At 37.6% G+C, this 13,722-nt stretch overlaps 2 protein-coding genes across 4 annotated transcripts in view; both read right to left on the reverse strand.

Annotated features, from left to right (window-relative positions):
- Positions 1-4,138, reverse strand: part of Vps39 (VPS39 subunit of HOPS complex) — a 48,458-nt gene extending 44,320 nt beyond the window's left edge. For both annotated transcript variants that reach the window (XM_020158030.2, XM_020158031.2), the window contains exon 1: positions 3,882-4,138. In XM_020158030.2, the coding sequence (XP_020013619.1) occupies positions 3,882-3,954 (73 nt within the window). In that variant the 5' untranslated portion in view covers positions 3,955-4,138. The remainder of the gene's footprint in view (positions 1-3,881) is intronic.
- A 2,161-nt stretch (positions 4,139-6,299) lies between these two features.
- Positions 6,300-13,722, reverse strand: part of Tmem87a (transmembrane protein 87A) — a 56,742-nt gene continuing 49,319 nt past the window's right edge. For both annotated transcript variants that reach the window (XM_074065749.1, XM_074065748.1), the window contains exon 20: positions 6,300-7,538. In XM_074065749.1, coding sequence (XP_073921850.1) covers positions 7,497-7,538 — 42 coding nt within the window. In that variant the 3' untranslated portion in view covers positions 6,300-7,496. The remainder of the gene's footprint in view (positions 7,539-13,722) is intronic.

The raw sequence follows: 13,722 nt of genomic DNA on the forward strand, positions 1-13,722 counted from the left end.
ATACATATTTCTTATCAAACTCAGTTCCCTATTCAATTGGTCATAAAAGAGAATCAGACAGATTAAATTCACTGAAAAAATTTTTAAATGCAATTTTATTTGACCCCTATAAGCTTTATTTGAAGATACTGAGGGGAAATGCATACATCATATATGCAAAGTACTTGTAACAACCTCCCTTTAAAAACTAAAGGTATCACACACATATTCATTGTTAATCTTCAAACTCATAAGAACAAACAACATGTTATTCAGATGTGCTAATGGCAAGAACACTGAAGGGGTTTGGTTTGGTTATGGAAGTCAGTCAGGGCTTGGGTGACCAGAGACCTGACCCATGTGGAGTCCTTCACTCTGTAGAACATGTCATCACTTCTATGCAAGCACAATATAGCGAACAACAAGCCTACAGAACAAGCACAGTATGGGATGGACAGTCTTCTGAAACTCAGTATTACGTATCAGAAAGTAGAACGCATTACACAAACAGGTAACACATATACAAACGAACCAGTCAGTCCTTAGAAAACTCATGATGGCCTATGATTCCCAGTGAGTAAGACTAGGACCTCTTGCTCACAATGACACTGATGAAACTTCTGTTTAACAATACAATGCAGTCCAACTCCATGTAATAAACAATTCCACTCCTGGCCCAATGCCAGGAACACAGATATGAATAAGGTAGTGGTCACCTCCCTTCTTTGGGTCATATGGCAAAGAACAAGGTTTCTCAAAGGATAAGCCCCTGAATAGCTATATCAGAATCATCTGAACTCATTAAAATTGTAAACTCCTGAGTCCTGTACCTCGAGATTCTGAAATATGCATTTTAACTTAGAAAACGTTTATGTAGCTTCAAGTTGAATCTATGAGAGGTCTAGCGTCCATCCTTGTCCATTCCGTCCTCTCCTGTCCTTTTTGCTATAGGTATGGTCTAATAATTTTTGGTTTATCCTTCCATTGTTTCTTTTGGAAATATGCATGTATACTCACAAATACACAAACACACACTCACACACAATCTATATGTTTTTGTTTTGCTTTTTATTTTTGAAACAGGGTCTCACTATGTTGTTCAGGCTGTTCTTGAACTCCTAGGCTCAAGTGATTCTCTCATCTCAGTCTTCTGACTAGCTGGGATGCAGAAGTGTGCCACTGCATCTAGTTTGAAATATGCATTTTTTTTTTTTTTTTACAGTCTCTAAACATAAAGTTTGGGAACCAGACTGTAGAATCAGACATAATTTGCTGGAGATGTGACATTAGAAAAATTCCTTAAATTCTCTAAACCTCAGATTCTTCCTCTATAAAATGGAGTTAATTATTCATAAAAGCCTAACACAAATTAATGCTCAATAAATGAAAGTTATTGCTATTAATATCATTGCTATTCATTAATTAAAAAAATACTGACCAGATACCCATTGTGTAAGGAAACTGTCCTAAGCACTGGGTATATAGCAACATACAAAAACCAAGTTCCTGCGGGGGATGTGGCTCAAGTGGTAGAGCACATGCCTAGCAATCACAAGGCCCTGAGTTCAAACCTTAATACCACCAAAAACAAACAAAACCAACAACAACAAGTTCCTGCTCTGATTATGTAATTGTGGAGAGAAAGAAAATAACTAAATACATAAAATAGCACTGGGTGGTGATCCATGATAAGAAGAAAGGTAAAGTTGAGTAAGAGAACAGCACATTGGTGGAAATGACCTTCTCTTTTATACAGGATACTTAAGAAAGGTCTTCCTGACTTAAGAGATGTGAAAGAACTGAAGAATGGGGAAGAGAAGAACCGAGGAACGGGGCAAGAGCGCCAGGCTGAGGCACCAGCTAGTGCAAAAGCCCCGAAGTAGATATGTTTTGTGTGTTCATGGAACAACAAGGAAGACTGCATGTCTGGTACTTGAAAGAAAGAGTGAGTGTGTAGAAGATAAAGCCAGGGAAACAACTGGGGTCCAATCTTGCAGCCACAGTAAGAACTCTAGAACTTATTCTAGTTGTGAAATGACGCCACGGCAGGGTAGCGAGAAGAAGAGAAATATAGTCAGAATTAGGTGCTCAAAGATTCACTCCATCTCTGTTTAGATAAAAAACTGAAAATGACACAAACACAAGGTGATCGATCAGAACACAACAAACTAATTTAGATGAGAGATGATGGTGCCCTAATCAAGAAGGGTGACAGTTTCAAGCCCTTGCACAACCTGACCCATGGAGGTTCCTGGATGAACTTTCCATCTGAGGATCCAACGTAATAACTAGATAAAAAAGGTATGACTAGAAGTAGCAATAATTACTGTTGATGAAGTAAAAATAAAGTTGCTTTGTTACAAGAGGAAGTAAATAGACTCTTATAGCACAGTAGTAAGGTAGGAGACAAAGGGCATTTCTCCTGTTTGGTGAGTGATTAAGTTACCTATCATTTCTAAACTGTGTTCCTAGAAAGCACAGGTAAAAGGGGTCTTTACTGTGACAAAGTGGAGTTAATGAGAGAGTTTCCATAGAGAATCAGATGATTCTTGTCAATGATGCTGGCAGGCTAAAATGCAGTGTGACAGGCAGTATCACACTGCCTTAGGCTGAGTTGGGTACCCCTCCTACATGTTACAGTAATAGGCAGCAATATGCCCCTGTATCATTATCTGTTTACATGTCTTTGTTACTCACTGTTCTAAACACAGGCTCTGTTTTTTATTCATCCTTGTATTTCTGGCCCTGGCAGAGAGAATGGCCCACATAGATACCTAATACATATTGGAAAAGCAACAAAGGAATGAACCCTTCTATGCATTGCCTCAGGTCTTTCATTTTGTTAATTTCTGTTTTCCCTCTCTATTAATTTTTAATTTTTACTGAGAGCATTTTCCTCCAGGAAATGGTTTTTCTTGAGCTGTCTGGAGGAAATAAGATCTCTCCTCAATCCAGTGGACTGGGGCAGCTTAAAGTAAAGGTGTAATTTTAGAGGCTTGGGAATGCTAAAGAAGGAGGGCACACATTAACATGAAGATTTGGAGTGAAGGAACCCAGCTGAAGGGCCATGAGGAACTCTGCAAGTATGGCTGGGTGACACTATCAATTTATGGTGCATAGTATGCCAGCCACCACCAGTCTGTTCTGGGCAACTTCCTCAGTATAAAATTTGATTAAGGGTTCTACAAGACTTTTTTTTTTTAGGTCCTTAATTTCTAAGACTTGTACAAAATAGGAAAGATTGAAATCTACTCTGCCTTTAGGAACTATTATCAGAAACAACAACACATAAACAAACACACAATGTTTGCAGTTGAGAGCCAAGGTTTATCTCCTAAACTCCAGAACACACAAGAGATGCCCTATCCTGCTTTCTGCGCTAGTCAATTCCAAGAGGATTGTACAAGGTTATGTAGGTTAAGTTCATGACAGTCTGGTACAATGCTCTTCCACCTACAGAGCTGGGTAACAAGAGCATTTTTTGATATAAAGCAGCCACCACTTGGCCAGATTAAGAAAGTCTATCTACGGCAAGAAAAAGTGAACGATGAGTGATTGCTAGGGGAAAAAAGCATATGGTGTGAGCTTGTTCCATGCCCAATAGAAAACAACACAAACATTTGGCCGTCTAACAACTTCCCACTGCTTTGTCCTCTACATTGAATACTTTTTGGGAATCCAAATGCGCCAAGGCTGAGCACAATTAATAAGGAAAACTCAACCTCCACCTGCAGAGCACGCGAGAGGGTGGAACGTCCCTAAAAAGGCCGGGTCCGTAGGATTCGCCCAAGCAGCTCCCATGAACATCGCTGATCACCAAGGGTGATCGCCTCTCTGCCCTCCCTCACCCCTGAGGCCCCCACACAGCCCACTTCCCGAGGCCCAGCGGCCCCTCGGCTCACCCCAGGCAGCCAGACAGTCGATCTGCAGAGGCAGCTTTTCTAGGATCGGCACCGGCTCGAAAGCGTCGTGCATGGCGGCTAGGAGAGAGTCGCTGCCGCAGTCTCGCCCCAAGTGTGCCGAGCAGGGCTTGTGGCCGGAATCAGGCCGCGGAGAAGGGTAGACCGGGATCAGGCCCGGGACCCCCCACTACAGACCCTTCAGCATCACAGCCATCGTCAACACCGGATTTCCTCCTGGCTGAGCCCGCCCCTTCCGTCAGCGAGGTCCCGCCCCTTCCGCCCAGTCACACCTGCAGCCTGGGTTCCCATCTTTAACCTACCCACAAAGCAACTTGGTCTTAAGTCTGAGTTCCCGCGTGCTTGAAAGGTGGGGAATAAGTATCTTAATCTTAGTACCGTCGTACACAAGGAGCGTGATGGTTAATAACTCGCGCTTTGGTGCCAGACTTGGGATGAAGATCTGCCATTTGGGAAATTGTGTTTTTTTAAGGATATTTAATCCTTCCAGGTCATAACTTTCCTAATCTGTGAAACGGTTTTTATCTAAGTACCTATAATTTACTGTCGTGAACTCCTAGCAACGTCTGATGTATTCCAGTCAATAAATAACATCTTCAGTATTACCGTTACACATCAACGAAGGGATTACCACTTACATCTTTAAAGTTGTGCAGACCAGTGGTTAGAAATCCAGTCTCAGGCCTCACTCCAGTTTTACTGAATCAAACTCTAGAGGGAACAACAATTTGTTTTAATAAACTCGCAAGGCTGAGTCCAAGTACTTAAAAACTTGAAAACCATCATGCTAGGATAGGGTTTCTCAGCGACAGCACTGTTGACACTGAGGGCAGGATAACTCTTTAGGGAGGGGCATTCTGGGCATTGTAGGATGTTTGGCAGATAGATATCAGTGCACCCTCCCTCTCAAGAGATCAAGATATAGCCAAAAATATCTCACAATACCAAATGCCCTCTGGTTGGCAAAATTACTTCTGGTGAACTACTGTCAGGCCAATGGTTCCTAAATGTATATACAAACCACCTGAAGATATTTACAAAAATCGATTTTGATTCAATGGGACCAGAATGAGGCCCTAAATTAAGTATTTCTGACAAGCTCCCTGGTGTTGCTTGATGTTACTGATCCCTGGACCACATCTAAGTAGTAAGGGTGTAGGCAAGAAGAGTTGATTGACTAACTTCGGGGAATTAGTAACTCTTTTAAAATTATCATATTACTACCAACTCAACTCTCCCAATCTCCCCTAATATTCTAATATTAATATTAGTTAATATTCTCCTAATATCCCAATCTCTCCTAATATTCCTTGTAGGAAAGCAAGTGACATGGCTCTTTCCTCCTATGAGTCCTTACTGTCTGAGGTTATCTTCGTATTCCCCCTAGAGACTTAGAATACAACAAAACTGAATCTGAGTTGCAAGAGTAATCTGTAGCTAGTAAAACATCCAGGATGTCATAAACTTAAGTGGCTGTGTTTAAAGCAAAACTCTAAAAGGATGAATCTATGATATGACATCAAAACAACTGGTCTGGGTTACTTGGTTTTCACACACAGTATCAGTTTCTTCATTTGTAAATGAGAAATATTTGTCTCAGCTTTACCAAATGCTGTTCTGATAATCAAATGAAAGAATATTTTCAAGTGGTTAGAGACACAAAAATTGCTAAACTCATCTTGTGTTATGGCTGATTTTCACTGTGGAAGCTGATCTCTGATCACCTTCTTGAAAATTTAGAATTAGCAAGCTGCCATGATGGGAAAAAGGTCTGTCTTTTCGTTTCAGCCTCAAAGCCAAAAACCAATATAACCAATACACACTAAAGAAACAAGTCAATGTGAAATGATGAATTCCTTCTTAACCTGTCCTAAGAAATGACACACTATATCCTGTCCCAGTAACACAGAAAGGCTGTAGGCTATAAAGTTTGTACTATGTATCTCTGCTTAAAACAACAGTTTCTTTTCACCCCACCCCACCCCCAGCAGTTTCAAGTAAACATCAAAACTAGCCTAAAAAAATACTTACAACCTATTACATTGTAATTATTAATTCCATCTTCTGAGTTTTAGTATGCAACACCAGTGCATAATATTACTAGTCTTTTGCTAATGTACTAGCATGAGATAGTTAGTTACTTTTTCATGTTCTTCATGTTGTTCTTCCTTAGGGATATTGCCTGAGTGGCTTTTTTTTTTTTTAAAGTCACCAAAGCAAATGCTACCCAAATGTTAACATTTTCACTATAGTATGAGTTAGTGAAGAGTGTGGTCATTGTGTTTCAACATAAAATATGACAATCTACAATAAATGTCATGGAAAGAAAATTTCCACAAGAAAGAGTCTGGGAAAAGGAAGGGTACTTAGAGAAAGTTTGAAATAAATGAGAAAAATATATTAATTTTGTTAAAATTTTTTATATTAAAAAGTGGCATGAACTCTTATGTAGAACAAAAATCTTGGGAAGGCAAAATTGGATAAAACCATTAAAACAGAAATATAGTGCTTCAAGTGAATACCATCACCTTGTGATGTCCCTTAATAAACAGTTTCTAAACCAACACCAGATACTAAACAGTTGATCCTAAAAACTGAGCAGCAGTCCAGGGCCTCCACACTACTTCATGCAAAAGTAACTTTGAAAAGGCCAGAAGGACCTATGTCCTTTCTATAAGCTCCTCATTCTGAAGCATTATAGTCCTCTAGGAGGGTGCTCAATCACAACACTTAGATGGAGTGCCTCTTGATATCTACTCCAACTCCCAAAATATGGCATGAAGGCAAATCAAACATTGCCTAGGACTCCACAGCGCCGCCCCTGGGGGCTTACAAAACAGTAGTAAAGTTTTGGAGTGTGCACCACATTGCCAGCAATGGGATGTGTCACAATAGCAGATGTGAAAATGGCTGAGCTAATATTTTTCTTTAAAGTACATATGAAATAGAAAAATCTTTAATATACACCATTTGTAAACAAAATTGCACTTGATTTTGCTTTTTAAAAAAATGATCTGAATCACATGTTCCTTTCCTTTCTTTCCCTATTGATCACTAATATATTAGAACCGTGGCTCCTTAACTCAGAAAGGACCATTTTACTCAAAATCATCTCTGCAAGATGTGACCTTGACTTCCCAGGAAACTGAAAGATAATTAATAATTTCCGCCATCACCTATGCAACTCCCTAAATAAATAAAAATTACAGGCAGTTGCTCCTGGAGATTATACATTACGGTGTTGATGACATAGTCCTTTAAAGACATTACACTTTTTTAGTTTGACAGATTAAACAACTGAAACAGAGAGTTCAGGAACAACACAAAAGTTGCATACACATCCATGTCAGGGTTGGAGAGGGAAAGGGTATCAATGTTGTAAATAAGAAGCGAGTAGATTTTTCTCATCCTATGAAGTGTTTTCAATAAGATGTTCTCCTTGTCTGACACCTCTCGCCAGCTCCCATGCACAAAGATCAAGGAACAGATCAGGATGCCATTGTCTCCTTTAATCCCATGGAGCAGTGTAGAAGACTGACACAGAAGCTGATTTCTTCCCCGATGTTAGCCATCTTCAACTGCAAAACTTCCCATCATTCACTCCATTTTGGACCTTTCAAAGTGTGTGATCATCCGTTCCTAGGGGGCAAAAAAGGGGTTTATTCTCCGTATAATAAATGTAAAATAGTATACATTCCAAATATCTTCTATATGAACTACCCAAACAGATATTTCCCACAAGTATTTGTTTATGTTAATTAAATGTTTAGAGCAATAGTTTCAGTTTATGAAGATTTTGAAACATACAAATGTACCATGACTCAAAATGTCCAGCTTTCTGGACAATAAACCATGACTCAGAAGAAAATGTGTATTTTAAACCCAATTAAGATGACTGAACAAGTATCATAAGCCTTAACAGCATTTGTACCTCTTCTAATTCAGGATCTTAACCTGAATATTCAATGAAGGATATGGACAATGATTTAGTCAGAACCCTTAGTGTTACAACAAAATACTATAAAGAACCAAGAGCCCAAAAATAGAGGGTATGTAAACTATGATATGTCTTTACAATGAAATATTAAATACCCATTACAATTACATTTGATTAAAAAGTTGTAGAAATGTGTTGTACAATGTGTATCCAGTTAATGTCCTGCACTTGAGACTACTCAGAAGGGTAGATTTAATACGTTTTTTATGCTTTTAAAAAAATAATTATAAAACAGTATTTACCTTATCCCATTTCAATTAAGAAATTAATGTGATACCATCAAATTTCATTTCTTTTGCAATTTTTTAATTATAAAACAGTATTTACCTTATCCCATTTCAATTAAGAAATTAATGTGATACCATCAAATTTCATTTCTTTTGCAATTTTTTAACATTGCAAAAGAAACTGCATATTTTTCTCATTTTTCCTTTGCTTCATTTGCTAAGTGCCTATCATGAAGATCTCCCAAATGACAGAATTGTAAATACTTTCTGAATATGATTAGTCATACACCAGATAATCTCTTTCTTCTTTTGCACCCTTTCTTTCTTTCCTAAGGTCTTGTGTGGGTCATTGCATGTTGGTCTCAAACTCATTACCCTGCCTTCTGTCTCCTAAGTACTGGGATTACAGATGTGTACCACCACAGCCAGTTCCTTTTCACTTTTTTCTTACATATATTCTTCCCCAAATTCGCTGTTTCCTGGTTTCATTCTAGCTGCTTTCCAATTCTGTTGCCCAGATGTTAACCTCAGAGTTTCTTATATCATCATACTGGGAATTAGCCTTGCCTCTCTATGCTGGATCATTTTCTGGATGTCAATTTTTTCCTCTTTCTTAGTTTCCTTATGTTTGTGGAGAACATTTTCTAGGACTCTCCTGAGAAGTACATACAGCATGTCAATTCTTGCATGACTAAACCATCATTACTTTGTCCTAATATTGATGGTCTGGTTGGATACAGAATTCTAGGTTCAAAATAATCATTCTCAGAATTCAAAACCAGAGTTCTAGTCTTCTAAAGTTGCTGTTGAAGAGTCTGGTACCACTTGATTCCTGGTCTTCTATGTAATTTGTTTCTCCTGTGATTCATTTAAGTCCCGTTTCAGTTTGAAAAAGAAAAAAACAAAGGTCTCGGAGAAAGTGATGCCAACATGATGAACAGAAAATCTTGGGTCTCTTCACTCCATGAGCACATTATTTAAACTATATACAGAACAATTCCCTTGGTGAGAAATTCAGTTGAGGGGCTCCTGTACTACAGAGAAACACTAAACTAGCTATGTCAAAGCCAACAGGAAAATCTGAGGTTAACTTTTTTTTTTTTTGGATGGTATTGCGTAAAGAGCCTCATGCTTGATAGGCAGGGGCTGTAGCATCATAAGCCTCTTTGCTAGCACCCTTGAGGTACCCTTTTGCTATAATCTACAACCCAAACCTAGCACGGTGCTATATGATCTGGAGGCAACTTTTAGCTACCTGGGGAGGGAAGAGCTGGAACAGACATCTAACATCCTGACTTTTCTAGAACCTGCATGAGGGACTGGGTTCTGTCTGGCTATAATAATCTGAGCACTAGAAGCAAAGTGCCCCAGATTGAAAGTCACTGGCAATAAAAATGGGGGTTTGAACTACCAAGCACACACTTGCCAGAGCCTTGTCTGACCTGCTCAGCTCACTGCAGAGTAAGCAAGGGGAATACCCTAAATCTCAGCTTTCCCAGGGGAGGAAAGAAACTGTGAATCCAGCATTCCAAAATTTCGAGGTTGCTTGAAGGATGGGCTTCTGTCTCAGAACACAGTAGAACACCCCTACTTTAGGCGACTGGGGCCAGTGTGAGCAAAAAGAACTAGAAGCATTCTGCTGCTCTGAAAGAGTACAGCAGACAGAAGCCAGGGGAAGCAAACAATTATTAATTCCTGTGGGGAGGGGAGAAGCAAATCCCTGGGACTGGGAATTTACAAGTATATTTACAATCACCAGAGAAGACTAGAGAGGGCTCCAGACTCTCTGGCTAACTGATTAGTGAGGGTCATTTGTACAAGGCAAGTCTGTAAACAATGAAAGTGGTGGTTGTTTTTTTTTAGACATAGATACCAACACAAAGAATGAAGGAAAATGGAGAAACAGGGAAGCAGGGCTCAAACAAAGGAACAAGATGAAACAGAGGTATATGATTTTCCCAAGAGCAAATCTGAAATAACCAGCTCAAGAAGACAAGCTAGTTCAAAAAGCTCAGAAGAGCAAAGTAAAAATTTCAACGAAGACAGAAAATGTTTTTTAAAAATATACCAACAAAGTGGATGACCTATAAAAATGTTTTAAATTCCTGAAGCCATACAAGCCATCATGAATAATAAAGAAATAGAAAATCTGAGTAGACTTATAACAAGATTAAGTAGGTAATTAAAAAAACTACCCAACACAAAAGCCCAGAAGCAGATGGCTTCATTAGTGAGCTCTATTGGACATTTAAAGAAAAATTAACACTAATTCCTTTAAAATTTTTCCAAGTAATTTAAGATAAAGAAATTCATTTTGAATGAACTTCCAAATGCAATCTATAAAGCCAGCATTACAATGATGCCAAACAAAGACACTACAAGAAAAGAAAACTATAGGCCAATAAACCTGATGAACACAGAAACAAATATATTCAACAAAACATCAATCATCAAACTGCATTGGACCCCACATTAAAAGGACTACAACTGAAGGACAGATTCCCTGAAATGCAGGGAAGATTCAGCAAAAAAAAAAAAAAATCAATGTGATACAACACATTAACACAATGAAGTATAAAAAAACACATTATCATTATCAATTGATACAGAAAGAACATCTGACAAATTTTACCACCCTTTTATGATAAAAAAAATCTCTGGACCAATTAGGAATACAAGGAAATCACCTCAACATAATAATGAATCGCCTATAATTAGCATTAAAATCAACAATGAAAGCTAAAAGCTTTTCCTCTATGACCATGAAGGATACTAGGATACCAAATCCTGCCACTTCTATTCAACATGGTTCTAGAAATCCTAGCCAGAACAATTAGTCAGGAGAAAGAAATAAAAGATCTCCAAAACCAAAAGGAAAAAAGCAATCTGTGTTTGTAAATAACACGGTCTTATATGTGTTATACACATACACGCACACACACACATCATTAGAATTTATCAATGAATTCACTAAAGTTTCAGGATACAAAAATCAACATAGGAAAACCAATTACATTTCTATACACTTATGATGAACTATATAAAAAAGGATACTAAGAAAACAAATCCATTTACAAATATACCAAAAAGAAAAAAATACTTAAGAGTAACTGAACCAAGAAGGTACAATACTTATACACTGAAAACTACAAACATCAATGAGAGAAAGTAAAGGAGACACAAAAAAATAGGAAGCTAAACCAATCTCATAGATTGTTATTGAAATATCCAAAACAATATACAGATTCAATGCAATCCCTATTAAAATACCAATGGCATTTTTTTACAGAAATAGAAAATTATAAACTTCATAAGGAACGACAAAGGACCCCAACAGTCAAAATAACCTTGAGAAAGAATAAACAAAGCTGGATGCATCACACTACCTGACTTCCATATATAGACACAGTAATTAGAACAGTATGATACTGGTATAAAGATGATCAATATAGACCAATGGGACAATAGAGAGCCCAAAAAGAAACATACACATATATGGTCAACCAACTTTTGAAAAGGCTGCCAAGTCTACACAATGGGAAAAGGGTAGGTTCTACAACAAATGATTCTGGAAAAGCTGGATACTCACATGTAAAATAATGAACTTGGACTGTAATTGTACAGCATACATAAAATGGGTTAAAGACTTAAAAAATAGTATCTGAAACTACAAAACTCCTAGGAGAAAACATAAGGTTTTAGACATTGGACATTTTCTGGATAATGACACCAAAAGCATAGGCAACAGGAACAAAAATAACCAAGAGAACTTCATTAGACTGAAAAGGCTCTGTACTGCAAAGGTAAAAAGAAAATTAACGGAAACCCATAGAATGTAAGAAATTATCTGCAAACCATGTATCTCATGAGGATTAATATCCTATATACACACAGAGGTCCTAAAACTCAACAGCATAAAAATCGACTAATTCAATTGAAAAATGGGCAAATGGCCAATAGAAAAGAATGCTTATCATCACAAATCATCAGGAAAATGCAAATCTAAACCACAATACCTGTTAGGATGGACACTATAAAACAATAACAAGAGTTGGCAAAGTTGTACAGAAAATATGTCCTTGTGCCCTTTTGGTGGGAATATAAAATAGTATAGTCATTAAAGAAAACAATAGGTTCCTCAAAAAATTAAAAATAGGTTATGTGATCCAGCAATCCCACATCTGGCATATATTCAAAAGAACTAAAAGCAGGATCTTGAAGAAATTTTTAAACTCCTAGATTCATTGCAGCATCATTCACAGCAGCCAGGATATGGAATTAATCCAAGTGTCAAACCAAGAGATAAATACTAAAAATGTGATATACAGACCCCTCCCTCCAACACATATGAATACTGCTTGGTTTTTTAAAAAGAAAGAAATTCATCTTGCCACATTTGATGACATGGATGAACTTTCAGGACATTATATTAAATGAAGTAAGTCACAGAGGACAAAATACTGCATGGTTGAACTTTAATGGGGTATCTAAAATAAACTCATACAAGAAGAAAGTAGAACAACGGATGCCATGGATGAGGGGAGGCAGAAAGGAGGAGTTGCTATTCAAAGTTTCAGTTCAACAAGACATGAAGTTCTACAGATATACCGTATAATGTTCAGGTTATATTTAACAACTCTGTAATGCAGACTAAAATAAAACTGCAAGGAGGACAGATCTCATTGTTATATTTTTCTGCTAAAAAAAAGAAAAGACCTTGATATTTATTATGTACAGTTACAAAGTCTTGCATAGTTTTTTCACAAAGGAAAATATAAACAAATGCTACTCTCGTGAGTGGAACAGTCAGGTTTCATGTAGTCAGCCCTCTCCAGGTAGAATACAGCATGGCTAGGGAGCTGAACCCGAAGGATAGCCCTGATGACAAATAATTAGCAGAGACAACTGCAAAAGGGAGATCTGGGAGCTGTAGAATACACCACAAAGCAGTGGTGTGTGGACAGGTTCAAATCTGAGTGGAAGAGTTCTCAATTGTTTCAATGCACAGAACAACTGAGGAATTGGACACTGTTCAGCGTCACACAGCATGCCAGTGAGAAATGAACAAATCATTTTTAGCAGTCAGTTCAACAAGGGTGAGTCAGAATTAGGCAAGAGGCTTCCAAAAGACTTTCTGAAATCAAAAACCTCTAGAAAAACCTAACATTCAGAACATGTCTAGAACTAGCTCCCATAAGCCCAGGTCACAATTCTCATATAAGACTCCATGTGAAGCCTTCTCAGTGAACTGTATGGAACCATAGTAAAAAATTAAAAGCCAACATAAATATTAGAGGTACTAATTATATCCTCATTATCTAGAAAGGGCACTTATACAGGAACATTAGATATAACCTTAAATAATTTAGATTTTGTTTTGGCCTATTATATTCCGTTTACTTTTGCCAAGATTAAATGAGCTTAAAATTTGAGTTTTTTTTTTTTTTTTGCTAAAATTAAGAAATAAGTGTTTATCAAACGTTATGATAAAAATCATAAACCAAAAGGCAAAGTTAAACAAAAAATAACAGATTACCCTAAGAAGAATGAGTATTGAATTCATAAGACAAAATTTAGACAAAATTACCATCCAATGAAA

The sequence above is a fragment of the Castor canadensis genome, chromosome 2 (genome assembly GCF_047511655.1).
Source record: "Castor canadensis chromosome 2, mCasCan1.hap1v2, whole genome shotgun sequence".
Classification (NCBI taxonomy): domain Eukaryota; kingdom Metazoa; phylum Chordata; class Mammalia; order Rodentia; family Castoridae; genus Castor; species Castor canadensis.